At 39.7% G+C, this 27,978-nt stretch overlaps 1 protein-coding gene across 10 annotated transcripts in view; it reads left to right on the forward strand.

Moving 5' to 3' along the window:
* stxbp5l (syntaxin binding protein 5L) overlaps window positions 1–27,978 on the forward strand; it is a 102,487-nt gene that overhangs the window by 34,091 nt on the left and 40,418 nt on the right. For all 10 annotated transcript variants that reach the window (XM_061691983.1, XM_061691988.1, XM_061691991.1 and 7 more), the window contains 6 exons: window positions 11,791–11,872; window positions 15,749–15,849; window positions 20,144–20,278; window positions 23,751–23,814; window positions 25,581–25,664; window positions 26,088–26,211. In XM_061691983.1, the coding sequence (XP_061547967.1) occupies window positions 11,791–11,872; window positions 15,749–15,849; window positions 20,144–20,278; window positions 23,751–23,814; window positions 25,581–25,664; window positions 26,088–26,211 (590 nt within the window). The remainder of the gene's footprint in view (window positions 1–11,790; window positions 11,873–15,748; window positions 15,850–20,143; window positions 20,279–23,750; window positions 23,815–25,580; window positions 25,665–26,087; window positions 26,212–27,978) is intronic.

Consider the following 27,978-nt stretch of genomic DNA (forward strand, 5'->3'; position numbering starts at 1 on the left):
TCCCATCAGTGTGACTCAATGTTTGTGAGGCATAAACTTGAGATTTTAAAGGCCTTAATCAAAGACACAGAGGAAGAGATGGTGAGAGAATGGGGAGATGAGTGCATTGAGGATGCAGTCAGGGAAAAACAGATGAACTGTTTGAATTTTAGATGGAAATGCAATTACAGGGCCACAGCAGTATCTTTTGCTGTAGCTTGCTAAAATCTGAGCCAAAAACTGCACTATGCCATTTCAATATACAGACTTGCTACCAAGGGTACTAGGGCCACAATAAAAGTATTTCAAGAATGAAGTCAATATTAAGAAGAAAAAAAATGTAATTTTGTGAGAATTTTTAAAAAAAAGTATAAATGTGTCATTTCGCAAGACTAGTCAGAATATTACATGCCATTTAATTAGAAGAACTACTTAATATACGGAGTTCTATTGAGACAAACAAATTGTTTCCTCACAACCGTTTTTTTTTTCCAATGTGGCCTCATCCTGGTTCGGACTAATAATTTACATCTAAACTAAGTGAAGAGTTTTTACAAAGTATCAGAGTTAGTTTAGCTCATTAGGAATCTTAGCCTTTGGTGGAAGCAAACTTGATCCAGTAGCATCTGTTCAATCCAAGGACTGCAAGTGTTGGACGTCACATGACTGGACATTCGGAGTGGTGAAGACCAACATTGTATGTGCAACAGGACTGAAGCGGGAACATAATATAACCTTGTTACACGTTTGTGTGATGAAGGTATGTGTGGGAGGATTGCTATGTTTGGGCACATGCCTGAAGGAATCATTGTGTCGCGCCAAGTAATAACGTCTCACTATTGGAAATGTGTAAAGTAAATACATGGCAAAGACTGCATTAGTTCTAGCATGGTTAATGACTTGGTTCTCAATATGGTCTAATAAAATAGAACCTTTATGTTGTTGCTTGTGCAACTGTGATTAATACATCCATCCATTCATTTTCTACATCACTTATCGTCACGAGGGTCGCGAGTATGCTGGAGCCAATCCCAGATAACTGCAGGCAGCAGGCGGGGTACATCCTAAACTGCCAGCCAATCACAAGGCAGACATAAACAAACAAACATGCACACGCACGATCACACCTACGGACAATTTAGAGTCTTCAATAAACCTTACTGTGTATGTTTTGGGGATGTGGGAGGAAACCGGAGTACCCAGAGAAAACCCACGCAGGCACAGGGAGAACATGCAAACTCCACACAGGTGAGGGCGGATTTGAACCCGAGTCCTCAGAACTGCGAGGCGGATGTGCCTACCAATCATCTACTGTTCCGCCACATTGATAATCCAATTTACAATATGATCTTGCTTTTCTGGGGATATATATTTTAAATAAAATCTATTAGTAAAATAATGCCTGGTGGTTGCCAACATGCAATCAACTGAAGGAGATTTGTTTTTTTGTTTTTGTTTTTTTTAAATGATCCTGAGTCAGTGAGACAGATTGTACAGTAAATCCAATTGAGACAAATGTTCTTTACTTTATAGTTGCTTTTTCCTTTATTTATTTATTTATTGCGCACCAGCTGCTTTTCAGTTGCTCGCAGGTTTTATAGACCTAGATGTGTGTTTGTTAAATTGAGCACATCATTGTCGTTACAGATTACACCTTCTACTGTAAGTGTTGAGCACAAGCAAACAAACATTCACACACACATTTAGATTTGCTGGCTGATATTTAAGAAACAGTTGTAATTGACCTCACACTTTTCTTTAAAACTTTGCCATCAAATTCACAATTTGTATGAGCAGCTCTAATTTTATCTTCTGGAATAGCTTTTATTTTCAAAAGATGCAGCACTGCCATATGTTTGTCAGTGATAATAATATAGTCGAAAGAAAATTAGGCATGACCAAGACTCTAGCGATCCATTTTCTATGTCACATAAATTTTATTTAGTAGCATGCAGTCTTCATGTTCTATGTATACATAATACTATATGTGGGGGGGGGGGACATATACAAACTGCTAATAGCTGCATGCTGATTCAATGTATAAATACTGTTTTCTGTATTTTACATTGATGCTGTGAAAACATGATAAAACCCCGCATAAATGTAATATTAAAATAAAAAAAACACAGCGACGTGTTTGTCTTTAAATGGCTGAAGATGCCACTCCCCTTTAAGAATTCGCCAATTTCTCTAACACAAGCGATTCAAGTCTGTTACTCTTTAACTCCTCCTTTCAGATGTTTTTAAACCTCAAATTTCCCTTCATTTTACATTTGAATGTGTGCCGCAACCTTAACTTTCTGTTTTGTCTCTCCTGCCTAATCCCTCCATTCTTTTATCTGTCTTTTCAGTCCCCATCATTTGATCATGTTTATGATTGCCATCGCTTTATTCCACCCTTACCACCATTGTCTCCCACCCCTCCCATTTGTGTTTATCCTCACATTGTCTTTTTGTTGATGGGGAGGCATTGAGGCACCCAAACAGGCAGGCAGGGCGATGGGTCACAATGATGGTGCAGACTTCTATAAAAAGCCTGCAGGCAGCTGAATCAATATCTCCTGTTGTCAAACGGCACCTTATCGAGGTGCCGTTTGACACACAAAGGCTATTGGCTCTTGACTGCCGCATTTTCCGAGCATTGCATTGGTGGGTTTCTCCAATATGCCTGTTGAGTGGCAATGCATGTACCCTGGAAGGCTTGGGCGCAGCAAGCTCTTTTGTTAGCTTCACATATTCTGTGAAGCAGAAAATCTTGCCGGACTTGTCACAGCAGCACTTGACAAACAGCTCAGCGTTGCCATTTAGAAGGCCGCAACGAACACACCCATGCGCAAAATATTTCTGAGAGCTTTGTGAATCGAATGTAGAGCTTTCCATATTTGCTCGTATAGAGAAAGTTACATCTGTATGCTCAGATGAAATTGCTCTGGCAAGATAACCAAGACCCACATCTCTGATAGTTCTGCAGTGCCCCCCTTTGAATATGCGTGAAAAGCCGGAGGTTGGCTTTGTTGAGTCTTTCGAGGTCAAGAGTTCACAGAAAGGCCAAATATCATGTTTGAAGGGATTTGTTGAGGGAAACATCTTTAAAAAATAACACTAGTCCTGAGACTGAAACTCATGAGCCATACAACATCAGTCCTCCTTTCAGTAATGCTAATCCTACTGCATGTGGACTCTTTGAAACTCATCAATCAATAGAGTGTGATCTCTATGATGTTAAGAGGAAGAGACTGTCACTTTAAAACCTGATGCGTTATTCACACCTGTACCTCCCCCCGCGCCCCCCTGTACCAGGGTTGAATTCAGATGTGCAATGGAATGCCTCATGCCTAAACAACATTGCGCTTTACAATGTGCATAACAATAGTGTACATTCCTTGTGAAATGGTTGGAATGCCTACCAGATATTTTGAATGGTATTTTTCCACTGGAATTTGAATTATATTATATAATGACATGGCTGGCAACCAGTTCAGGGTGTACCCCGCCTCCTGCCCGATGATAGCTGGGATAGGCTCCAGCACGCCCGCGACCCTAGTGAGGAGAAGCGGCTCAGAAAATGGATGGATGGATGGATTATATAATGACATGTAATGATAACAACATCATATATCATTCGTATTCTTAGCAATTCCCATCCCTCCTGTCGACCAGTCTCACCCAAAGTCAGCTGGGATAGGCTTCATCTTCCCTGCGACCCAAATGAGGGCAAGCAGTATAGAAGATGGACAGATATTTTATGTCCCAAATAGTGATAGATAGTTTCACTGCCTCATTGTGAGCATGCAAAGGCCCACTTAGAAAAGCTACTTATTTGACCGAATATGGCACCTTCGCTCGATAAAGAGAACAACACCTCCATTGTCATTGGCTCTTCTATCGACTGCTGCATTTAAATTGCAAGACTGCTGCTTATTTCCATATTTAAAAAAATTATAATAAAAAAAGACATATTAGTTGTTTTGTCCTTTTTCATGAGGCAGTGTACTTGAGTCATTGTTTTACAAATTACAACCCCTGAGTTGCTAATTACATGAACAGCTAATTTGTTATTGTTGGCTCTTTAGAGCAGGAACTCATGCACGTACAATACCATGTCATCTGTTTCAAGCTCTTGAATTATAGGTGGCATTTTGAAAGAGAATAACACGACCCAGTAATCCATCTGTTTTTGAAAATGTCATCGCAAATAATTGTGTCTGTTAACACGACCACAGGAAATACGCTAACCCCTTGTCCGCCATCCATCGCTGTTGTAAATATGCCGCTTTTTATCACTTATAATGAGGCCACAGTTCTGTAGGCTTATCCTGACTCTTTCTGGCTATATAGAAACATTTTTGTTGCATTCGTCAACGTCTGAAGGAGCAATTTCATTCCCTCAGAACAGCCTATCTGCAGGTTAATTACTCACTGAACTGCTCCGTTTGGATACAGCCAAGAGTGCACGAAAGCCAGAGTGTGTGTAATTGCTTGCCGATAGTGACAGTGGCTCACACATCAAGCATCCCTTATCTATATATGATCTTTAAATGTGCCAATTTTGTCATTTTAAGTACAGTACAAATTTTAAAACTTTTACAGAATGAGTACACCACGTCTACAATTTTCAATATAAGATACAGTATGCTTTTATAGTAGTCCTACTAACATACAATACTCTTTATGTCTGAAGAAAAATAAATCATTTAATGGGAGGTGCACGTGTTCATTTTTGATGATGAGGACCGTAAGTCATGTGTTGCAAGTCAGTATGCATAATGTTTGATAGCGTGATATGAGCAAGACCACAGGGGTTCTTGTCATCGAGTGCAAAATAAAAGAGGAATCAAAGGATCGATATTGAAAAAAAAGAGATAAATAATTAATTGGTTTCCACCCAAACATATAAAAGATCTTGATTTTACTGCCTTGAAGGAAGTCTCTGCTCTACTGAGTGATATTGTACAGTTGTTGTGTCTTTTTGGAAATGACTGATGATTATTTTGTGAAAGGTCATAAATAATACCTATTGTAGTGGTAGTGGTATTGTAGTGGTTCAGAAGTCTCTGGTTTGAGTCTCATCTCAGGTCCACCTGTGTGGAGTTTGCATGTAAACCCTGTGCTTGTGTGCATTTTCTCCGATGACTCCCACTTCCTCCCACATTCCAAAAGTATGCGTGTTAGGTTCAGTGTAAGACACTAAATTGTCCGTAGGTGTGAATATGACTGTTAATGTTTATTTGCAGGGATGAAAAAATTCAGTCACCGAACACTTTCAGCTGAAAATGGCCCAAAAGTCCATTTGCTGTTTTTGGCGCTGAAACATGGCCAAATCAAGATGATGTGATAACAAAAACAAAAAAAACAAAACACTTCTGACATGTATCGTTATCACAAAGTGAGGACGGGGAGTAATTAGCAGGAGAATGACTAATTGCTAAGCTATCGTGACGTAGTTGTGAAACACCAAAATAAATGATTGGCTGAGACAGTACAGTTATCACAAAGGTCTGTATGGAAACCATTATAGCAGAGTGTAACATAGTTATTTTGTCTATTCAGAAGTGACTTTAGATTTTTCCCTATCAGGGGTCACCACAGCGAGTCACTCGATGTCCATCTAACGGAACCCACCAATTTTTATCCCGGCTTCGGACCGGCAGTGGCCGCATTGGTGCAGTGACCAGGAATCGAACCTGCGCCTTCTGCGCGAAAGACCACTACAGTACCAGTGGTAGTTATTCGTCTAGACAGTAGGTTTCCTGTAATTGGCTAGTGACCAGTCCAGGGTGTAACCCGGCTCTCAGCTGGCTTTGGCGCCACATCATCTGTGATCCTAACGAGGACAAGCGTTATTGGAAATGGGTTGATAAACAAACACGAATGCTTGTATGTTAATAGAATTTATACTGGATTTGCGGAATGCTCGAGCCATGACTTGCCTTGCCATGGTGGCTGGAAACCCTCTGCCGTTGATTTGATAATTCACGTTTACTCTGTTGTTAGGGATGGCACCATTCACTGCTAGCCCTCCCAGTAAACATGGATATTTGACTTCTAAAGCCGTCAATGGCAGTGAATGTGTTAATGGCAGAGCTATGGTGAGGGTGAGAAAACGGAGTGCAAGCAAGACGATCGCGGTCGCTTATTATTGTTGTCTGCCGCAATTACATGTTTACATGTTACATGTTGTCACTATGAGCGTGTATTTAAAAGTGACATAACAAGACTATGCCATTTTGTCAACCAGCTGTCTAAACTTCGACACTCAAATGTGATCTAAAAGCATCAACAACCAGCCACACAAATATACAAGCAGTCAGCGATCGTGCACCCACACACTTGCTTCACATCCTCTACATTTTCCACTCTGCTGTGAGATGATACTCCGATTTAAGTTGTCGACCTCTCCACTGCTTTACCACTATTACTAAACAAGCAAAGTAATTATTATACACCTTATTATACACATACACACGACTCTTTGCTTGACACGAGTCAAGCAAAGAAGATTAAAAGGTAAAAATAAAAAAAGGGGTGGGGGTGGAAGTAATTGCTAATCCTACAGGATGAGAATGAGATGTTTTATTTATTTATTTTTTTTACCACGGATGGATAGAGATATAAGGAGAAGTGGATCAATTAGAGACCTAATGGTGGGGTCAGTCCTCTATCAAACTGCTGTATTTTTTTCTTTTTGAGAAATTGGATGATTTGATCAACTTTCACTTTAAATGTCAGCCCTCTGAACTACAAGAAAGCTCCAGGCAACAACAACAACAACAAAATAACTATATAGCCATTTAAAAAAAATCAGGTTTTTTTTTCTTATTCTGAAAGATAAATGTTTGTTATTTATTTCTTTTTTTCTGAAAGAATATGTAGTTTGAAACCTAGAAAATCACAGTTGGACTCAACAGTGGTTGGCACCGATTTGCGTCCTGGTTTGCACCTGCCTTTTAGACAAGCTATATTTAAAGACACAAAATCGTCTCAGGTTTGAGAAATTACCTGCTAAATGAATCTATTTGCGTATGCGCCTCCCAAAACACGCAAAATTAACTGTGTGGCAATTTTGCATGTTTGGCAGATGCGGTTAGTAGATCAGCTTGCACTTCTGTTTTTGTGAGCGATCACGTTTCCTCCTATTTTTACACACTGCCAACCTTTAGTAGATCAGGTCCATAGTGTGTTCCAATGGGCCATATGCAACAGGCATCGATTGCGGATAATGATTATGCATTGCAAATAGTGGCCATAAATGTGTATTTATAAATAAATACAATGTAAATAACAAAGAGGAGGCAGTAATCACAGTGTCACACATACCTTTTGGATTAAAGGTGAAATGACTTCAACGGCCAATAAGAAGTCAAGATGAGGCTAGTCAATTTTTGCAGATTAGCATAACCGGGATGCCTGAGAACATACAGAGATTTCTTTTAAGCAAAGTTACTAATAGCTGACCCTTAGTATTACACGTAGTGAAGTGAGTAATATAGTGATGGACTGGAACTTGCCGGGTGACAGTACAGAGGCCTGTTGGAGAGAATGACTCATTGTCAGGCACTCAGAATAAAGCAGATGCACGGAATATAACTGAGTGGTCAGATGGCTCGGCCACAAAAGCAGAACATTGGCAGTATGCATGTTTTTATATGTTCTACTGGTACAAAAAAACACACACAAAAAAAAACAACATTATTGCATAATCAAGTGTGCTAATCTGGATATAAATACTCTGTTAGTGTTTATGATGTTACAAATGAGCAGATTAGAGCATGTTAATTTTACCATGGAAAGTACCTGGCAACCTGGTTCTATTGAAATGAATGTTTACATGAGTAATTAAAAATACATTTTTCATATTGCGCCTTCCCACTGCTTTTTCTGTTCTCTTTGTTGGTTCTCATCTAGCACTCACCAGTGCACCTGCACATTTGCGATTGAATGACTTGTTTGTATAGTGGAATAAAAGTGGTGACTAATTGACACGACAATTAAGGATATATATATTTTTATGTCTGGCAAGGAAAGATGGGAACATTTTCAACGAGCAGGAACAAAAATAATAACATTCATAGTAACTCAATTCAGGTCAAGGGGAGTTGTTGCTTTGCTTCTTGCCCACTCAGTGGTGTAAATGTAATTGTCACGCTACTGTAACTCAATATTTTGCTCTTTGCACGTCCACCAGGTAAGCCACTCATAATAGTCTATGTGCTTGATATTTTGTTACAGAAATGGAAGTATAAAAAAATACCTGCCTGACAACAACATAACCTCACGTTGAATTGACAAGTGGAAGTCAACATGAAACTAAAGTGGTTCATTTAAAAAATTGTGACTTAGTTTCAACACATGTTCTTCATACTGCCAGTCAGAAAAGAAAAAACAAATTAAAAACAAACTAATGTCTTTCATAGGTGTACAAACCATATTTTGGGAGAAAAATTAGAAAATGCTGGCTTTTACTGTCAATTGTTTTGTTTTCACAGGAGAGATGGCCATAATTAAACCGAAACAGTCAACAATTTATCTGTGGCATGTCTGATCTCAGTCCCTATGTAGCTTTCTGGCATCATTACAGTGTTTATCCCTCGTATGGTTGTAGGCAGTTCACCTTCACATCAACTTTGTGTTCTGACAGTGTCATGGTTGTTTTGATGGGGCCCCGAGTGTGATGTGAATTTGAATGCGACGTTCACCAAGAGTGGTCTACCTTGGGCAGAGTGATGCACGCTGACACAGACTGATGTTTTAAATCTGTTTCCGTCCACTCCCTTTTAAGCACTTAAATCACATACACAGAGTGGCTGGTATATCTTTAAGTGCCTGGAATCAGTGATGGACATAATCAACACACTACTGAGGAGTGATTCGTTCACGGGGAGCTGGAGCCTATCCCAGCAGACTCAGGGCTAAAGGCGGACAATATCCTGGACTGGTTGCCAGTCAGTTGCTGGGCACATATAGAGACAGTCAACCATTCACACTCACATTGACACCATCACTGAGTGGGAACTGAACCCATGCCGCCTGCACCGAAGTCAGGAAAATGCACCACTACACCATTGAGGGCGTTATAGTCATAGTCAATGAAATTGTTTGGAGGATTGTTAGACATTTCAAATATATCCAAGGACTCAAAGTAGTTCACCCGTCCATCCATTCTTTTAATACTACTTGTCCTCATTAAGGTCACAGGTGAGCTGGAGCATATCCCAGTTGACTTTGAAATGGTCCTCAGCCAATTGCAGGGCATATACAAACAAACAACCATTTACATTCATGCCTCTGAAGAATTCCGTCCTTAATTAAACTACCATGTAGCTTTTGGGAATGCTGGAGGAAGTTGGAATATATGTTAAAAAAATAACAAAAAAAAAGCCACTCAGGGACAGGGACAATATGCAAACACCACCCATCAGGGTCTGAGATGAGATGCAAACTTCTCAACTTTGAGGCAAACATGCGAACCACTATGGCACTGTGCTGCCCTCAAATTTGTTGAGGTAATATATGTGTGGTTAATAGCTTTGACACAAACTCATATAACCATTGCCTTATTTCCTCTATGACTGATTTATGAATCCTAATGACAGAATTCAGGCAAATGCAGGATGTGGGGATCTATGAAGGTGAAGGATTATTTAAGGTGGAGTACCATTTTAGGTTATGTTACCTTTCTTTCCCTATCAAAGCATCTATTCAATATCCTGCAACGCTCCCTGATTACATACTGAGGCTATTCATTACAGCTTTACACAGTTTGTTCTCAAAATAACGGAACGGATATGTGATTGCAGCTCTTAAATGTTACACAATCACCTTGCCCTGAGCTGTTAGCATGATGTTGTGTGTAGACTTCATGCCAAGTGAGGTGGAGAGGAATCTCACTTTGGAGGAAGAAGGGAAGGCAAACCAGCTCCCACATGGCTAAAGCGAGTTGTGATATACACACACGGGGCATTTATGATTTGATTAGATTTTTTGCCTCCATCCCTAAAAGCCATGTTTATAGCTTGTACATCCTGCCTATGTATATAATTTTTAACACTTTGTTAATGGACAACTAACCATTGACATATACAGCGGAACCTCGATTTAATGGACTAACAGAGGGGAGGGGTCATCCGTTAATCCAATAGTCCGTTAAATTGAAGCACTTTTTTTGTGGCCTAAAAACACCAGTCCAGTACAAAATTGTTGTAAAGAAGAAGAATCACCTTTTGTTGTCATGAACACAAACATGAATACACATGAAATTTGTTCTCTGCATTTTACCAATCACAGTGTACACATACACATGTTAGTGGAACACACTGGAGCAGGGGGCAGCTGAAGCGCCCAGGGAGCATTTCGGGGTATCAGTGTCTTGCTAGCGGACACCACAGCTGTGAGTCCGGGGGATGTTGGCGGATGGTCCAGTCGGGGTCTTGAACCTAGGTCCCCCACAGTGGCGGGTGATGATCTTAACCATTGGGCCACAGCTGTCCATAGATGTTTTTAAAAAAAAAAAAAAAAAAAAAAAAAGGCTTTAAAACTTACCTCACATGGGGGGGATTTGATTTTGATTTCCAACTGGACACAATTATCTGTCCGTTAAAGCCAAAGTCAGTTAAATTGAGGTCCATTAAATCGAGGTTCTTAACAATTCATCCTTGGTGAAGTTGTGGTTATTTCTTTCGGTTGTTCATTCTAGGAATGTTTGAAAGGAATAAGTGCAGAAGTTGAACCTACCTTGAATATTTGGAGTGTGAAGGACCTTGTATACAAAGACATTCACAATGGTAGACAGATTGGTGCAAAGCAGTGCTCTGTTGCAGTTGGTCATATTCTGTAGGTATTAACTGTATCATCAGCAATGTTATATACAGCTTATCCAGTGCATTAATCATAATACATATTTGCTGTGACCACAAATCTCTCGCTGGCAGGATCATCTTAATGCAAAGCATTAACTGTTTTTTATACACAACATTTTTATACACAACTGTTGACACATATCAGAAGCGCCCTTTGCGTTCAATGCATGAAACATGTAAAAGTAATTTGAATTAGCTTCGCAGACTCAACTCTGTTTACTTGACTCAGAGAGACAGCCAACTGTACCGGCATTGTTCCTTCCTGGCCTTCCTTGCACGGATGCTTCACTGCTAACGTGAGTGCCCTGAAGTGGGAGAAGTGTAATACAGTAATCATCAAACATCAATGTGCATTTATAACCTTCTCCAGTCATCCTTTAGACTCGGAGTAGACAAAACACGCAAGATGGAGCTTTCAGTGAAGATACCACTGCTAAAAAACGGAAACTTCAGCGATACTACTGCAGGGATATAAAACTTATTTTTGTTACAGACCACATTGAGGTTATGCTTTGCCTCAGAGGATCATTATAACTGTGAAACCTTATACAAATATAATAATTTTTACACAACAAATTGATGGGTAACCAGTTTTCATATTAGAAGTCAAGAAAAATTGTGTGTCCAACTATTGTTCAATTTATTTTGGCAACATAAAAATACATATATTCCAATGTTATTAAAAGTCAATACAATTTCCAAGTTTTGCGCACATGTTTTGCTTTAGTGGGCCATATGAAAAAAATGTGGCGAGACAGATGTGGCCTCCAGTCCTTGACACCTTTGTAGTATTGTTTGGTATTTATAGCAAAATCAGTTGGACATTTAGTTTTGCTCTGTTGTAAGGCACCAGAGCACACATGCAGTGAATCCAATAAGCATGGTTACACATGCAATATTTCTGTTTACTCTTTGTGAACGTTCCTATTATTCCTTGACTCTGCGATGCCATCAGACTGGGACGACCCGGGGTTGACTGCTTTTGTCAGCATGAGAGCGGTGCAGCTGTTCTTCAACTTCAGTTTCTTATCAATGAGGTAAGTTTGACTACTTGGGCCAAGCTGTGTATTATTACTGAAGGAGGAGCAGGCTTGGCTAGCACGGACCCAAAATTGTACAAAATAGCTTGGTCAGATAATGATTCATTGGTTAAATTGTGTGTCTCAATGCTTTTGTCCAATGTGTATTCAAACAGACATATCTGATGACATGAAATGATGTTAAACACAATTTGCACCCATGGGTCACGTTTATTAAGTTATGCAGTTATCCACTTGCTTCTTATTCTACTTTGCTTGTTTAGAGACAGACGTGTAAAACAATATTGTTATTTGAATAAAATAAAAGACGACCGGAGGGTACTGGAGGGAGCGTATTATCTGAGGATGTAAATGAAGGCTTAACATAAACAGGGATTCAAATATAAGAAGCTATAAACAAATCCATTATCCAAATTTGGTCAGATTTAGAAAGAGGTCAATAATAATAGTTTTTGGTGACCATGTGATTAATGTACTGTAGGTGTTCTCCTCATCATGGCTGCATGTCAATGCCCCCTCTCTTGCACTCAAGTGTGTGGGCTGTTGCTGGCCTGCTAATGGTTGCTTTCTTGGAGTTGCCTCTTGACATTTATTTTGTCTTGGATGATGTATTGTTTTGATGTAATGACTTAATCTATTAACACAAAAGTGGCCACTTTTGAATCATGTTGAAGCATGACAGTATGAACCGTCACACAAACATTGTTTGTTGTCAATCATCCAACAATGAATTCCATTACCGTCTCTAGGCTCTCTCTCTTCCATGAGCAGAAACATTAAGCAGAGTTATAATTATGATCAGAGGTTGTGTTTTGCAGGATATTATTAGACTAATTATTTTGTTTGTTTCCCTGTTCTGAATGCATTATTTTACTTAATGAATACTGCCTTGAAAAGAGAGAGGTGGCTGGAGAGGTTTTGTATTCATCTAAATTTACTTTTTCATTTACCACATTGTAAACAGCATATATAGCAAGAGATACCTCATGTTAAAATAGCGCTTGTATTTTTAAAAAAAGGCTTAATTAAAAATCCTATAGTTGATTGGGGGAAATTGAAGGTTAAGTCAAATTCATAATTCATAATCTGTCACAGTTGTATTTGTAACAGTGCTTTGGGTCGCCGACAATTGTATTGCTTTGATGAAGTTCCCCTACATAAGGTTCTGATTATCAGCGCAACTGATTTGCTCGAAGCGTGCGTAAACTCGGGACCTTGTCGCATAATTTGTTTACAGTTACAGAGAGAGTACAGGAAAAGTCTTGAATAGAGGGTCAAATGCAGTCTGCCTCATGTCTGAAGACAAATACATTATCATGTGAAATTTCTGACACAGGTAAATGATTTACTGATTATTAATCACTGAACTGGTGGCCCAACTGTATCAACAATTTAAAATTGGTTTCATCGGATCATTGCAATGTGCAAACATGCAGTTTTATAACATACGCAGCCTAATTAAAGCAGTCAGTTAGACACAGTCTCTCTTACGTTTTATTTGGGGATAAGCGTATTTTGTAGATCAACTGTTATTTTCTCTAAATGCCACAAGAAAGTTAAACATTAATAATAATTGAAAATTAAGAGAACAAGCGCTGAGATGTTAGTTGAAAGCAAGGCCAAGAGCTCGTGGGAGCAACAGGAGATAAATGGAAGCAATATGTCTGAGCTTCCAGCAGGTCCTTGCTGAGCTAATGCCAAATCAAAAACACACACACACACACACATACACACACACACACACACACACACACACACACATATATATATATATATATATATATATATATATATATATATATAATTTCGCCTATTTTTCTTACTCCATTTCATACCTTTGTGTTGTTGTCCTCCTTACACAAAAATCAAAAGCTGAAAAATGTATTCTAAAGGCTCTTTTTTTGTAGACAGCACATGCAGTGGGGCACAAATTCTGGCGGATTTTGATTGTGGTGCAAGCGCAAGGCTTCGCTGCGTATGTTTGCCAATTTGGCAGACCTGTCTGCACCAAGCGGGGTGTTCTTGGAAGTGCACCTGAGGAAGTGACAATTTGGTGGCAGAAAGTCTAAACTTACGCCTCCTCAGGCCACATCTAAATTTTGGTGTAACGAGATTTTGGTGAATTTGATCTGGGCACAGGCAGACAGGTACTGCATAGAGGTCTGCGGACATATTTTAAGTCGTCGGTTATCGTCAGCTCATTCTATATTTAATAAGGTTCTCCACCCACATTGTATGCTGTCACAACGGCCAAGAGCAGTGACATACACGGATCGCTGCAATTACACATCATCCTCTTCTGCATGGAGAAGTGTCCATTGAAACTGTCATTGCGCCACATTTGAAGGGAGTGAGAGGAGCCACTTTGATTGGTGGCAAATGAAGTTGGCTTTAGACACACCCACTGCCCACTATCAGATCCGCCAAGCTTCGCTGGTCAACGAAATTACCAACACCAGTCTAACCTCTGCCCCTAGCGTAGAGTTTGCTGCCCGCCGCACCAGATTTACGCCGGTCACGAAAATAGAGCCCTATATCTTTAAATCTTCTAAACGCAAAACATAGGCTGTGGTGTTTTTTTTAATTTAGTGGATATTTCCACTGAAATAAGTGTTGGAAAAAAGCAATTTCTTTCTTAAACTGAGTAGAAGATTATGCAAAGTGATTCATGTGAAAAATGTGGTGGCCTGTGGCCAGTGAGCAGATAATATAAAACTGAAATTAATAAGAGGAAAAAGCTGCTGTACACTTTTTAATAGTAAGATTACATTTTTAATCTAATACTAATTCTTCTCTGGGCTGCAGTCTTAAGAGCCTTCTAAAAAGTTCACCATGGGCATTTCATTGTAAATACAATCTGTTATCCGTTGAACAAGGGTCGAGCAGCCTACATTTTTCACAAGTTATTATTTCGCTTTAGTCCCTCGGTTATTGTTTTTAATAACATCTTAGTATTCTGTTGTCCTGCAACCCTGACCAGGTGTGATAAAACACGGATGGATGGATTGACACCCACCGGTGTCCTTCAAAACAAAAACATTCTCGAATCACACGGTGGGGAGGCGGGGGCCATGAGGCATAGCCGAAGTCACGTCAAAGCGATGACTCTGTTGTTGTAATGCAGAAGTCCAGCCGAGGGGAGGCAGAAGCTACGCACTGTCTGCTAACCCACATTGGGAAATGCCAATATTTAACTCAAAGGTGTAGCACCACATTTAGACTTACAATATAGAAATACTCACAGGCATATATTCTTCATCCTTTGCCAAAAACAACTATGAATGCAGATTACTGAGCCACTTACAGTAGTTGTAGAAGTCTTCTTTGTTTGTGTTTTCATGGCTGTATTATACTGCCGCCCGGTTATCAAGTTGCACACACCAGAAGGAGCCGCAATCAATAATCAAAATGCACAAACTGTTTAATTCTTTATATTCTATTCAATTATGGTATTACTTTGGTTTTAATAAGTACAATATTAGAGTGCTATTTTCCTTATTAAAAACACAAGACAATTATTATTTTTTTTTTTTTTTTGCAGAGGTTGGAATGGATTCATGGTATTTCCATTCATTTCAGTTGGGAAAGATCATTTGGAAATACATCAGTGTTTTGAGTTATGAATGTGGTCACAGAACAAATCAAGACACTACTGTATATTTCCCATGTCATAAGTATAGAGTACTGGTCTTTTTTTTTTTTTTTTTTTTTACTTGAACTTGAAACCTTTCAAGCCTCATGATGGCACTATTTGTTTGTTGACTCAGCAGTTGTGAAAGGGCATTGAGTGAAATTACAAATTGTAATACTCATGGTATTCCAGAATTCTTCTATATTTGATTCTTTGTTGAAGTGTTTTTAATTGCCTTGCAGGGGGCTTTGGTCACGGCCTGCGCAGATGACACATTACACTTGTGGAATCTTCGTCAGAGGCGGCCGGCAATCCTGCATTCGCTCAAATTCAACAGAGAAAGGTGTGTGTGTCATGTCACACAGGGCACTCAACAAAACACAGATGTCCTGGTTTGCTTCAAGAATAATCTTTCAACCTGAACAACTATATTTTTTGCTTGACGGCTACTCTATAATGGACAAGGTTGTTTCATCGACGGGGTTGTTTTCTAACAGAATGGCAGAAGCATTATATGACTTCAAATGTGACTATTTTTTTTTCAAGGCGCTATTTAGAAAAATTGTAATCCAGCCATCCATTTACCCATCGCTTATTCCACTTTTCCCATGTTGAGCCACGTGAGGCCTGTCCTCTCTAACATTGGCTGAGCGGCGAGGTAACCTGTTCATGACTAGTGATCTGTCCACGCTGACCCCGCCTCCCGCCCGATGTCAGCGGAGATAGGCTCTGACTCCCCGCAACCCCGCGGACCGCATCGGGGGCACAGATGATGAATGGCTACTTCTCAACTGCACCATGAGCAAGCACTTGGCAACCGTGACAAGGAAAAGAGCTTCGTGGGTGAACATGCATCAAGGTTGACCGGAGAGTGCTGCAGAGAAGCACAGTGAGATCTGAAGTGGTTACAATAAAACTAAATGACTGGATGAGAGGGGTGTCACTGAGGCAGCCAGTACTGTAACCATTGTCGTAAATATTAAAGTAACGCTAATAAAGGCAAAAGAAACAAAATATCAATCAAATACATATTTATATATGTTTGTCTTCCCCCCGATCTTATAAATGTTTAAATTAAGCAATTTAGCCAACGAGGTCTTGCTTCTTATGCTGTTCTGTATGTCTCAAAGCTAAACCTTGAATTACCGTCAAGACAACCTTTATATCAGTATCACCACACACAGTCTCATAATTCCGTATTTTTTCAGAGTTAACCTTAGCAAATATTAGGAGCCTCCTTACCTGTAAATGTTTCTTTAAATTAGAAGTCGAGAGCTTGGATGATGACAGCAATTTCAAAGCTGGAAGGCATAATTTGCACTATTCTGAGGTTTTGCTCCCTTTTCTGCTTGAAATACAACCCGGTAAAAGCATTTTTTCCCTTTTTCAACAAGAGGCCATGCCAGCAACTTGCGGCACTGTTGAGTCTCCTGACTTGTAGTGGTGCCGCACGTGTGTGACGTGTTTGCGCCATCTCTCTCCATCTCTCCTGTTTTAACTGAAAAAACATATAGGCAAAGATATGGTATCATAACATGCTTTGTGTGTGTCGTGAGACTTGTGCCCCATGGAAATGCATAACATATATTTTTGAATAAGAAAGTGACAGTTTAATGCTCATTGTTAAAATCCCTCTGAATAAAATGGTCTGTTCTTAAATCTTGGATACACATGCTATATTAGCCAGTCAATCTGCGCAATGCACATGCCCACACAAACTCACAGAGGAGAAGGTTTGCAATGGTGTTTTGATCTTTGAACAAGTTTGTACCTGTCTTGCGGTGCGATGGGGTAGGAGGGCTCTGCCGCTCTCAGCAGTCGAGCCGTGAATCACGTTCAAAGACAAAAAGAAAGGGGGGAAAAAAGGAGCTCCGTGAATCATCCTTCAAAGGCGGCGACTTACTATTTAACTCTGTGTCTCCAGGCCCAACCTACAGAAGCAATCGCATTGAACACCCCCACTCAAAATCTCCCTCACAATAATGCATGAATCACTGGAGACCGTGGAGGCAATAATTGTGTTGCGATAGCTGTCAGTCACTTTCTTGTAGCTGCCACTCTACACATACACTATTTCACATAATGATATTATTGAACATAATTGAAACTTTAGACATACTTCTGTGTGCAACTAAAAGAACAATTGCTTTTTTTCCACCTCTCCACAATGGTGATGCATTCATGTATTTTAATTTTTCCCAAGCAGTTATGTCACATAGATTGCTTCATCTGATGACTTCTCAGGTGGTCCCACAATGGTCAGAAAGATAGTGGCAAAACCCACAGACAGCGGTTGCATGAGAACCAACCACTTAAGCATGGGACACACATACAGACTTTTTACATCTGCATTGATTTTCAAAGTGTGAGTGACCCCACCCACACACGACGAGGAATTTTTATTCTTCTTCCCGCTCTTGTAGTGTGTGCAGTCTTCGGGATGACCGACACAGCAAAGCACTCACGTACCCATATCTTCTAACAATCGCGATTCCATCCCCCCAGAACCAGAATTCTGAGGTGGGAGCCTGAGAGCCAATATGGTGCCACAAGGACCATGACTTCGATTGCAAGGGTGGGAACGATTGTTGGTATGTGTGTACCCCGGTTTAGACAGGATACGTACCAGAGAAAGCAAGCGTTGTCTGATGATTGTTTCCCTCCAATTTCTCTTTCAATAGCAATGTTATAAATTGCACATTATGTATGATTCATCATAGTTTTCCAACTGCAATAACATTTTAATTATCTAGCAGATACAGCACCATAGATCAACAGAATGGCTTTCTTTTTTTCATGCTTTTTTTTCATCACGTTTGCACGTCCACTTGTTACAAGATGGAATTCATATTGTATGGATCTATCATAATTGTCCCGTAAGTCAATACAAACTTTATATATATGGCCACAGGCTGGTTCAAATGGAAAACTAGGGGCTTACTGTGCCATCCTGTGCTGGTGGTTGCTTATTCACCAACTTTATTTGATGCTGCAGAATATAAGGGTGACAAATATATAAATAAATGTGTTGCAGGGCATTAATTAAGTCAAATGCATTCAGGTTTGTTTTTCTGGCAACGGTGCTGACTTGCTCTTTCACTATTTACTCTGGCTAAGAATTTTCTAATTAAGAAAGAGATGTATGTGCCCATAAAAAAAGGGTGGGAAGGCTGAGCATAGGCAATGATACCCATACGATAGGCACCGCATGCCGGAGCGAAAGAGATTTTGAGCATTTCTGCCAACTATTAAATGCAAATTTCAGGATGAGTTGGCCTATGAAATCTGTGAATGCGTCGTCGAACGGCTGCCATTTAGAAGGGCAGTTATTAAACCTAATTTTATTCATGTTGATATGGGTGTGACACGACGTGCATACTGCTGTTTCGTGGTGAATTCCAATGTCACTGCTTTGCCAGTTATTAGTCAACAGGATTTTGTCGTGTCACATTTTGTGGACATGTTTGTTCTGTTGTTAGTGACTGTTAATGTACAGTATGGGCCATCAGTGATAATATTTACAATATATTATATTTACCCCCCGCCCCCACAGTTAGGGTAGTGAGCAGTAAAGACGATTTCGCTTTGTGACCATTATAGGGCGATGTTATAGAAACATTGCAACATCACTTTTTGCTCTAAGAGAAAAAGTACATTTCAGACCCACCAAGAGAAATAGTGCACCGTCCCATATTAAAAAGTATACACGATATTGTTCTTTGGACGACTTTAAAGGAGACATACTATGCATTTTTCTCTGCACAGTTTACAACCGCTGCCGTACGTCTTGATAAAAGGTCTGTGACATTCTTCAAAACTGTCCATCCATCCATCCATTTTCTGAGCCGCTTCTCCTCACTAGGGTCGCGGGCGTGCGGGAGCCTATCCCAGCTGTCATCGGGCAGGAGGGGGGGTACACCCTGAACTGGTTGCCAGCCAATCGCAGGGCACATACAAACAAACAACCATTCGCACTCACAGCCACACCTACGGGCAATTTAGATTCTCCAATGAATGCATGTTTTTGGGATATGGGAGGAAACCGGAGAGCCCGGAGAAAACCCACGCAGGCACGGGGAGAACATGCAAACTCCACACAGGCGGGGCCGGTGATTGAACCCGGGTCCTCAGAACTGTGAGGCTGACGGTCTAACCAGTCGCCCACCGTGCCGCCCTTCAAAACTACATAAAGGATAAAGAATTGCAGCACACTTAACATCTGTTAAACTCTGATTCAAATCATGCAAATTTTTTTTTTTTTTTGGGGTGGGCAGGAGGGGGGTTCTCCCTCATGGAAATGTCAAGTACTCACTTTTGTTACCATGATAACAGGGGCAACGTTAGGCTATTGTGATAAAGCGATCCAAGTCAGTGTTGCTAACTTGATGATGATGTTATATTTAGCGACTTTTTGATCCGTCTTGTAATTTTTTTCCCTTTAAAACATAAAATGCATGCAACCTTTTGTGGTGTCATTGGAGAATTAGATAATTCACCCCTCTGTGTCTCTGCAAATAAATGGCGTTCGCACAAAGCCACTGACTGAGTCAAGTCAAAGTGTAAACACACACACACATACAACAGTTTTTATGCATATTCTAACCTTTTTTCTTCTCATTTTCTTTCTTGTTCTTCAGGATCACATTTTGCCACCTTCCCTTTCAGAGTAAATGGCTTTATGTAGGGACGGAGCGCGGCAACACGCACATCGTCAACATCGAGTCCTTCATTTTGTCTGGATATGTCATCATGTGGAACAAAGCCATCGAACTGTGAGTTATGAAACCTCTGAATCGGTTGTGTTGATACCAGTGGTGGAGGGTGGGTGCAATTTCAGTGCTACATGCAGTGTAATGTGTCCATGTGTTCTTAGCATAGAATTAGCAAGTACATGAAACATAGCCACGTGGCAATAATGCTTGACACTAAGAACATGATTCAACAACAACAATTCTAAAAAAAAAAACAACAACAACCAAATAACTTAACAAAAAAAAAGAGAAAAAGATGTAATTTCTTATATCTTTTGTGAACTTACTTTTGGCCTACCTATGTGTGTTCAGATTCTCTCAATGAGGCAACGTCCTGTGGAATGTGATTTGCGGAGTATTTCCAATTTTTAAGAGGGCTTAATGTGTGAACGTAATAGGAGTTGAATGGGGTTAAAAAAAACATTTTTTTGAAGAAAATAAACTAAATGTGTAGTTGGGAAAAGGGGTAACACTTTTTTTAAAATACAACATTTATAACGTAATTTAAATTATATTTCATGATGAAGTCTAATTTTAGGATGCGGGCACAGGCAACAAAAGATTTCTGTGTTCAAAGTAGTTGAAATTAATCTTTTACATTATGTTTATTAAATAAGCAATCAGATCAATGTGTAGGACTCTTTGATTTCAATAATAAAAAATTATTTTACACTTAATTTATTATTCATTTATACATTATATTTCCTGGAGACATATTTGTCCCTGATTCGGTGGAATGACCCACAAATGAAAGATTAATCACGTGAGGTCACCATGACCTGTTGATGATGTACTTGTGCTTGGCCAGCCGAATCCTCAGAGAGTTTAAAACAAAATTTAAAAAATGCTTTGCTCGATTTGGCGTTCATCAGGTATGCTTGAGTTCCGTTGTAGGTGAGGGTCACTGTGACCTCATACTGATTAAGACGACCTTAAACGCAAATGTCAGGGACAAGTTAACCACCATTTGAGTTGCATATACACGCACAGCAAACAGTAGAACCAAACTTTGATCTTAGAATTCCATGATTCACATCAAACAAGCATGAGTTGTACAAAAACAGAAAACATACTTTGAAGATAACACTGGGAAGCAACAAAATCGATAAAAGGACAAAAGCAATGACAGAGTGTCCAAGCCAAATAAAAGTCTTGTCAAGTTGTTATGACACACCTTTCGTAGCCACATGACATGACATCATGTCGCTCCGTCAATTACACCACCGTGGCTTTCATGCGTCTGATAACTGTTTTTCCCCCCAAAAAATATCACCCACCCACATCACACTCTCTGGTGTTGCACTGACAAGCTCCCTGCTACCATGTCAGTCACTCGCCTCTTCCACACCAAGCCATCTTGTTCTCTTGTGACAACCCAAACTACAGTGAGCAGTCATAACACTGAGTGTGTGTGTTTGTTTGTTTGTGTGTCTGCGTGGGAAGACTCTCTCTGCGGAGGTCTCAGATGCCGACTTTATGTTTGGGAATCAATACAGAAGACATATTTCTTACAACGTCTTTGGTTTCTCGGAAAGAATCTGTGAATGAAGTTTGCGCCGATTCACGCATTATTCACAACGAAGTTACTTTGTGAAATGTGTTATAAATCAACAGTTGGATCGATTTTCTACATTCCTGCCTCACCTTCAGGGGGGAAAAAAAGCCCTCAAAGATGCATCAATTGTTAATGTAGTTAAAAATCCATTGCAATATAGCAGTGTGGTGCTATTGTTTGAATTGAATATGGATTACAAACCCAGCCAAACGTGCTCACAGAAGAACTCCGACCAGGGATGTGACATTTCTACTTACCTCAGAATATCAGTGCAATCACACACTGTTTTATTTATTCTTTAAGTTTCCCTCAGTTAGCTATTGTATGTAAGACTTCACAGGCGACGCTAACAAGAACGTGGGCTTCAAAACAGATTGTACATGGCAATGTCACATACTCAATGACAAGTGACTCAGCGGATGCACCGAGGTGGATTTGTTGGACAAATCGTTTGTATGGTGCATCAATCATTAAAACAATTTCCATACAGCACAATTTGTAGCCTGCACAGTGCAAACAAACTGCAGTAAAGTCTGATGTATAGTCAGCTAGGTTTTATTGCATATCTAGCCATTAGGCAGACAACGCCTTAATTTTATTTTCCAAGGTAATGACTGATGTAATTCCTGCAATTAGCAAAAGGGTTGAGAAAGGTTCCCTTATCTTTCTGTGTCTGCATGTGTGTTGCTTTGACAGCTGCCAAAAATAAATAAATAAGTGAAATCAGTTCTCATTAAGTCAGCTCTTGAGTTACGTAGTGACTTTCAAAGAGTAAATACTTTTTCTCACCAACAAACTCCACCACCTGGGAATGATGGAATTCTCAAATAATAGTACTACGGTGTATATTTATGACCCTCCAACAGAAGTCAGATCTAAAAAGGCCCAATCCACATGCCAACCACAATGTGTAAATGCTCTCCTGATTGTTGCTGATGGTTGCATTCAGTCACCCACTAAGCAATGTGAATGCTGTATATTGTACTGTGAGTGCTGATAGATGTGTGAGAAGTGTACACATTTAAGGTTGTGACAGTGGGATCTTATTTATGTTGCAGTAAAAGCAGGCATGAACACATGAAAACACCAGTGTGGTGTTTTGCTGTGTTGGTGGTTTATTTTCTTGCACTTCACTATATATTGAACTCAACTCAACTTACTTTTATAACAAGTAGCGTTTTGGCAGATAGGAAACAATAATTTTCAAAAAATTACACAGCAGAAGGCACCGCAATTAATTATTCGTGATGCACAAACTGTTCAGTTCTTTACATTCTGTTTCATTATGTTATGAATATATATATGTTTTAATAAAAGTACCATATTGATAGTGCAATTCAGGGGGAGGCTGGAAAGGATTAATGGCATTTTCATTCATTTCAATGGGAAAGATGATTTGACATACAAGTGTTTTGAATTACAAACATGGTCATGGAACAAATTAAACTTTTATCACAAGGCACCGCTGTATTTCGTTACAAACTGCAATGAAATCAACCAAAGTCATGATTCGCCATTTTCAAATTCGCCTATTCGCAGAATTTTGGCGGGGGACCTGTCGTTCGTTATTCGGTGAAAAACTCAAAAATATTGGTTTTGCGCCATCTTGTGGTATCTTGAGGTAAAGGAACTATGTTGAAGTAAGGGGAGGAGCTTCATTTAGCCAGGCCATAGCCTTATCTAATGGAAAAAAGTGCTTTGCCGCAATCTCGTGGACTCTATCAGCAAATTTGAACTTTTTTGGGTGTGCCCTATAATAGTATCATTTAACAAGGACGTTTTGCTTTGATAAAGCAAAGATCAGATTAATAAAAAAAAAGTTATTTTTATTTTTAATTTTTTTTTTTTTTTTCAAAAATACAGCACTGCAAATACAACCTATTGAGTGTGCTTCTTGACAAAGTCACTTGCGCCGCTTATCTTTTCCTCTCTTCACAGATCAACTAAAACTCATCCAGGACCTGTAGTTCATTTGAGTGACAGCCCAAAGGATGAAGGAAAGGTGAGTAGGAAGACAAAAACAAAGTAGCACCTTTGTTTTGTTTTAATACGTTTCCCTTGGCTTCAGACGCCCATATGCACGCACCCACAAATACAGTTGTTCTTGAGAGACTGAAGAGATTTGAGTTGTGTTGTTTTCATGTCAAGCTGCAGACAAATTGTCACGAAAAGTGCAGGTGCCGATGGGTGCAAAAGAGGTCATTGACAAGCGCGTTGATTTGCCTGGTGGTTTTCATGGCCGCTGAAAAGAAATCAAGACTTGACAAGCTGTGAAGACAGAAATGCAAAACACACGCTACCGCTGCTTGTTGCACTAAGTGACATCTGACAAAAGGTTTCATGCCGCATTCAAGGGAAGTCGACTCTTTTCGTTTTAACGCCGCGATGCGGGTTGTTGTAATCTTTGCAAAGCACTGTTGTGATGAGAATGATTACAACAGAATGTGTGAATGGTTTGAGAAAAAGGTTAACAGCTCTGTTTCTTCTCTGTATGAGCATCTTAGTGAATTAAATGACTCATTTTCCAGTGTGTTAAAATAAAAAGTAGAAGAGAAATAATTCCAGCTCGAGAAAATAAAACTGCAGGAGATCATGTTATTGGCAAATTTTTTTATCTCAATTTTGCATAATGCCATCTGAAAATGGGTCTCTGAAATTACTATAAACACCTGTTGGATGTGTTTTTCTAATTGAGAAATTACATGCAAAAGTGTTGCACATGAAGTTAGACATTTAATTACTCACCCTGATATGGCTCTGATATTACAGTGCTTATTTTGATGGAAATACCTATTCTAATGGCAAAAACGATATTAATACAGAATATAATGACATACAATCTTTGAAGGACACGATTTTTATTAAAAACTTTAAAATAGCACTTGCTAATTGCAGTTGCTTAAGTTATCCCATTTGTGCATTTAAGAGAGATTTGAATATTCTTACAGTGAATTTTTAATTTAAAGAAGACATGGTTTACCTCCCTCATGTATATTTGCATATCAATAACATACCCTATAGGACTGCACTAAAAGAGCTGAGACAACTTTAGCTGACTGCACAATTTCTTCGCGGCTTCCTTCTTTTTCTTTCCCACCTTCCCTCAACTTCTTGATCTTCCAGTGTGAGATGTCAAAATCTTTCCTCTCAGCAGGATGAATATGTTCCGCCTCTTTCTTTAAAAGCAGCCCTCCTCGAGAATCAATTCCATCTCTACTGATGGAATTTTGTCGACTCTGCTTGACTTTCATCCAGTGTTGCATGTGGAAGCTGCGTGAATGTTAGGTACATTACGTGAGCCAGAAAGTACACATGCAGGCTCACATTTGTGTTTAGTATTTTTTATTTTTTTTTGTATGTCACAACAAAATAAAAAGGAAATCACAACACAGCATGCACTGAATATGGGATGCAACTACTAAATACATAATTTTAAAAAACTGACAGATTTTGGTCAATTACAAATAAGGGTAACTTTTGCTTCATGCATTAGTGTAGTGTAGTCCATTTTTCTCATAGTTTCGTGGTACTGCGATAAAAGCTCAGGCAGAAAGCAGACCTGGGTAAAAAATGAATAACATTATTGCTTTCACAAAGCAAATTGAATACATTACTTGACATCAGCAGAAATGTTACATGAATATGTAATGCGACCTAAGCTATATATAGAAGAAGTTCTGGAAATAATGGTTGCCTTACTGCATGTGCAATGAAATTGGTCAGTGTGTGCACTATGTGACTAACTGATCATCTTTCATTCCCCTCCAGCTTCTCGTCGGGTTCGAGAGCGGTACAATAGTACAGTGGGACCTCAGGGTCAAAAAGGCTGATTTCAGAATCTACTATGATGAGGTCAGTTCATGCAGCGCTCAAATACAAAATTGGTTCAAAATACACTCTGAAATAAGTAAAGATTTGATACTGTTTGAATTCTAGGGAACATTTTGATAATATTTTTCCTCACATACAGCAAGGTGTCCATATTTTGACGTTCATTCTTGAACAGAACTAGCAGTAGCGTTACCCACAGTTTTGCTCACTCCGGTCAAATGACCATCACCAAAAAGGAGTCACATGATACGCAGTCGCCGGAGGCCTGCTGATGAATTGTATCTGCAGTCTAGGCTTATGTTTTTCTCTTTCTTTTTTTTTTTTTAATTAACTTAAAATAATCATTTATTTATATTATGTTTGGTAGCACTAGGACTCGTAGATGATTGTGTGTTTTCTTTTTTAAGACATTATTATATAAAGAGGCTTTTCGTGTTGTTGCAGGCCATCCACTCAGTCAGCTGGCATCATGAAGGAAAACAGTTCATGTGCAGCCACTCTGACGGCAGCCTGACCCTGTGGAACCTCAGAAACACCTCCAAGCCCATCCAGGTCACTTTCCCACATGGTGAGAATAAAAAACAAGCTACACACTGTTGCTTTATTTTTCATGTTTAGATGGGCCAACTTGAAAAGAGAGATGGGCAGTCATTTTGCTGACATAGCTGTAACTTGATGTGTTTAAATGTTATTTAATGCAGTGTGTACCAACATTTATTCAACCAAGGCACAATGTTTTTTTTACATTAGAAAAATCTCCCAGCAAAAAAATGTCACAGAGTGATAAAATGATGATCTCATCAAAAATTTACTCGCAAATATATTTACTCAGTGTGAAATCTTTCTGTTGTATGTTGATACACAGGTTAATTATACCTACTGTTATCTAGTGAAAAACATTTAATCGTTCTGCCCGTCACTATGCGCCACCGGCATAGATAGACAAACAAAGACACATTATTATAATTTTCAGACCAATTAAGTGAAATTGGATCATTTGCCATCCCACACCTGATGATGTGTTACGCGCTGTGTGTGGGAATCACTGATATAGTGTTGACAATCCATCCATCCATCCATCCATTTTCTGAGCCGCTTCTCCTCACTCGGGTCGCGGGCTTGCTTGAGCCTATACCAGCTATCATCGGGCAGGAGGCGGGGTACACCCTGAACTGGTTGCCAGCAATAAAGATTCTAATTCTATAGTGGGTATATTCTGTTGTCGTAGTGTGAAAGTGACCAGAAGGGAGAAGACAGAGTGGAGGATAAATAAAGACCAGTGTATTGTTCATGACAACAAGAGGATTCTTCACTCAGGCTTGTACAGCGTGTAATTGTCAGCTGCAACCACATCTGTCACTTATGGGTGAATGCCTATCAATCTGTGGTCTTAGTAGCTGTCCAGATATCAATTTTCGCCCAGATTGTCCTTGAGGAAGACAAAATAAGATTCGAGACAAGCACAAAAAAATTATAACCTAATCTGATTTGACAGAGATAATTGAGCATCTCCAACCCTGAGGTGAGGTTTTAATTTTGACTCAGTGTGTGGATTCCTAGATAAAATGTGATGGAAATACATCCATCCATCCATTTTCATTTTCATTTTATTCTCACGAAGGTCGCGGGCGTGCTGGAGCCAATCCCAGTAATCTTCGGGCGAGAGGCGGGGTATACCCTGAACCGGTCGCCAGCCAATCGCAGGGCACATATAAACAAACAACCATTTGCACTCACATTCACACCTATGGGCAATTTAGAGTCTCCAATCAACCTACCATGCATGTTTTTGGGATGTGGGAGGAAACCGGAGTGCCCGGAGAAAACCCACCCAGGCACGGGAAGACACACAGGCGGGGCGGGGATTTGAACCACGGTCCCCAGAACTGTGCGGCAGATGTGCTAATCAGTCGTCCACCGTGGCGGCATGGAAATACCCTTAGAAGAAAATGTACTTGAAATAAAAAGTTAAAGTTACACAAAGAATCAAACAACAAATTAAGGGACATACAGGAACCCAGGCCAAGACCAACTTTCTTAGCAGAGGTAATAAAGCCAAAGCAAACAATAATCATGTTCTTGGGATCAAAAGTGCCTCCACTCCAATAGGAAGTAGGCCTAAAATAAACACTCCTGACAAGACGTTGAACGTCAGATGTGTTGGTTTAGCACCGTGGCTTCACATTGACTTTGTCATCTTTTGTGCAACTGGCTTTCTGGACACCACTGACCCCCACCCTGCTGGGCCCCCATTTGTGTTGTTTGTTCCACTCACATGTCCCGCTGTGAGCTGAACCAGACGCCTGCCACTCACATCATTCACAAACCTGTCACC

This window comes from Phycodurus eques, chromosome 12 (assembly GCF_024500275.1).
Source record: "Phycodurus eques isolate BA_2022a chromosome 12, UOR_Pequ_1.1, whole genome shotgun sequence".
Classification (NCBI taxonomy): domain Eukaryota; kingdom Metazoa; phylum Chordata; class Actinopteri; order Syngnathiformes; family Syngnathidae; genus Phycodurus; species Phycodurus eques.